The sequence below is a fragment of the Miscanthus floridulus genome, chromosome 3 (genome assembly GCF_019320115.1).
Source record: "Miscanthus floridulus cultivar M001 chromosome 3, ASM1932011v1, whole genome shotgun sequence".
In the NCBI taxonomy this organism is placed as follows: Eukaryota; Viridiplantae; Streptophyta; class Magnoliopsida; order Poales; family Poaceae; genus Miscanthus; species Miscanthus floridulus.
Window position 1 is genome coordinate 95,743,733 of NC_089582.1, and position 2,532 is coordinate 95,746,264.

The window sequence follows — 2,532 nt, forward strand, 5'->3', positions numbered from 1 at the left end:
CTCTGCAGAGGAGATGGCAAACTAAACTCTCTCTTTACTAAGTTGCAGTGGCAAACTATATACAACTCTATCCATCTAGTCCTAGTACACAGATATGTCAGGCTGCCATGTTGCTACAGTAACTAGATGTGACAGCAAGACTGACTTTGGCGCCTGCCCCTGTTGTGGCTATAATGCGGCAGGTGAGCCATTTGGCACCTACCCCTGCAGCTGCTACAGTGTAATAGCAGGGAGCCCTTTTCGGCGCCGCCTGTCCCTGCCGTGCGTTCACACAAGGGGACAACAGATTACTTAACAATTCTTTCCCTAATCCTGTTGCTAACCCTTGAACCCCCTCCATGTCGATCATCTCCTTCAGCTCCGTGAGTCGAAGACGTCCAAGCGGCTTGGTGAGGACGTCCGCGAGTTGCCGACCAGTTTCGACGAACTCAACGACGATCTAACCTCCATCGACACAGTCCCTGAGGAAGTGGAACTTGACGTCGATGTGCTTGCCCCAGTCGTGGAGAATCGGATTCTTCACCAAGGCGATGGCGGGCTGGTTGTCCACCATCAGTGCTGGTGGGTGAGCTTCCACACCGGTCAGCTCGCCCAACAGCCGGCGTAGTCACACAGCTTGGCACGCCGCTGTGGCCGCTGCCACGTACTCTGCCTCGCACTTGGACAGCGCCACCACCTTCTGTTTCAACGATAGCTATGAGATTGGGGCCGACCTGCAAAAAACGAGCACGCCAGAGGTGCTCCACCGTCCGTCAATGTCCCCTGCCATGTTTGCATCGCTGAACACAGTGAGCTGCAGCCTACTTACACCGGTCTTGGGAAGACAATCACATGATCCACTGTCCCCTTAACGTAGCGCAGCAGCTGCTTCACTGTAGCCCAAGTGATCATCTCGGGGATCCTCCATGAAGCGGCTGACGTAGCCCACGGTGAACGCAATGTCTGGCCTCATGTGGACTAGGTAGTGTAGACCACCGACGATGCTCCGGTAGAGTGTTGTATCTACCCTTACCGCGGTACTGGCCTTCGTCAGCTTCAGCCGCTCCTCCATCGGAGTTACGCACGGCTTGGACTCAGCCATGCCGCTCCACTCCAACAGCTTTGAGGCGTACGCGCTATGACCGAGCGTGAGCTCCTCTTTCCCCTGTGTCACCTCGATGCCGAGAGAGTAGGATAGCGCGCCGAGATCGCTCATTCGAAAACGAGCTGCCATCTCACGATTGAAGCTATCGATGTCCTCCGCACGCGCGCCGATGGCGATCAAGTCGTCCACATACACGCCGACAATGAGCTCCTCCTTCCCCCATCACCGCGTGTATAGCGTGTGCTCAGTTATGCACCATGTGAACCCAAGCTCACCTAGCGTGGAGTCAAGCTTGGCGTTCCATGCTCGTGGGGCCTGCCACAGCCCATAGAGTGCCTTGTGCAGTCAGAGCACCCTGTGCTCCGCTCCCTTGACGGCGAAACCCGGAGGTTGTCTAACGAAGACCGTCTCCGCCAGCTCACCGTTGAGGAAGACCAATTTTATGTCTAGGTGATGGATGTGTCAGTCCTTCACTACTGCCAAAGCCAGGAGCAGCCGGATAGACTCCATGCGCGCCACCGGCGCAAAGACTTCCTCGAAGTCGATGCCCTCACGCTGGACAAAGCCTCGGGTGATGAGGCGCCCCTTGTGCTTGACAATGGCGTTGTGCTTGTCCTGCTTGACCTTGTACACCCACTTTAGGCCGATCGGATGACATCCTAGAGGTGGATCGATGAGCTCCCAAGTCTCGTTTTCCTCGATCGCCTTCATCTCCTCCAGCATCGCCCATCGCCAATTTGCATCGCGCTCGGCCAGCGTGAACGTGGGTGGTTCCTCTGCGCTGACGAGAAGCAGCTCTAGGTCATTGAGCAGCGTAGCCACCAGGCCTGAGGGACCTATGCCACCAACGATGTCGTCCAGCCTATGGAACCACACCTCACCATCGTGGAAGGCATCCACGAACTCAGTGATGTCACTTGGAGGTGAGGCGAACTCGATCGGCGTCGATGGAGATCCCTGTTCTGCCTGAGTGCTCGGCACAGCACCTAGAGTGCTCGGCACCCCGGCTATAGTGCTTGGCACTACTCCTGGGACCGCTCGTCACCACTCCTAGAGTGGTCAGCACGATTGCAGGAGTGCTCAGCCCCAGTCTTGGAGTGGTCGGCACCACTACAAGACTTCTCAGCTCTGCTGCAGGAGTGTTCGGCACCCGTCCTAGAGTGGTTGACACCACTGCAGGACCTCTCAGCACACCTCTTGGGGTGCCCGGCACTACCCCAGGAGTGCCCAGCTCTGTTGCTAAAGTGGTCTACACATCCCCTCCAGCATCTCCACCACCGTGGATGACCAAGTGCTCAATGACAAAGGTGCTGGTGAAGCAGCCAGCTTCCCCCATGCTCAGACTGTCCCTGTCCTAGGCCGCCTTCTCGTCGAACACGACGTCGCGCAAGACAAGCACCTTGTCTCCGCGTGGGTCATAGAGCCGGTACGCCTTGGTACCCAACGCG

The 2,532-nt window shown here is 57.2% G+C and overlaps 1 protein-coding gene across 1 annotated transcript; it reads right to left on the minus strand.

The window, feature by feature from the left end:
* Positions 1-847: 847 nt before the first annotated feature.
* On the minus strand, positions 848-1,213 carry LOC136544082 (uncharacterized mitochondrial protein AtMg00810-like). The gene has a single exon (XM_066536353.1). It carries the CDS (start codon positions 1,211-1,213, stop codon positions 848-850), a length of 366 nt encoding a protein of 121 aa, XP_066392450.1.
* Positions 1,214-2,532: the final 1,319 nt, after the last annotated feature.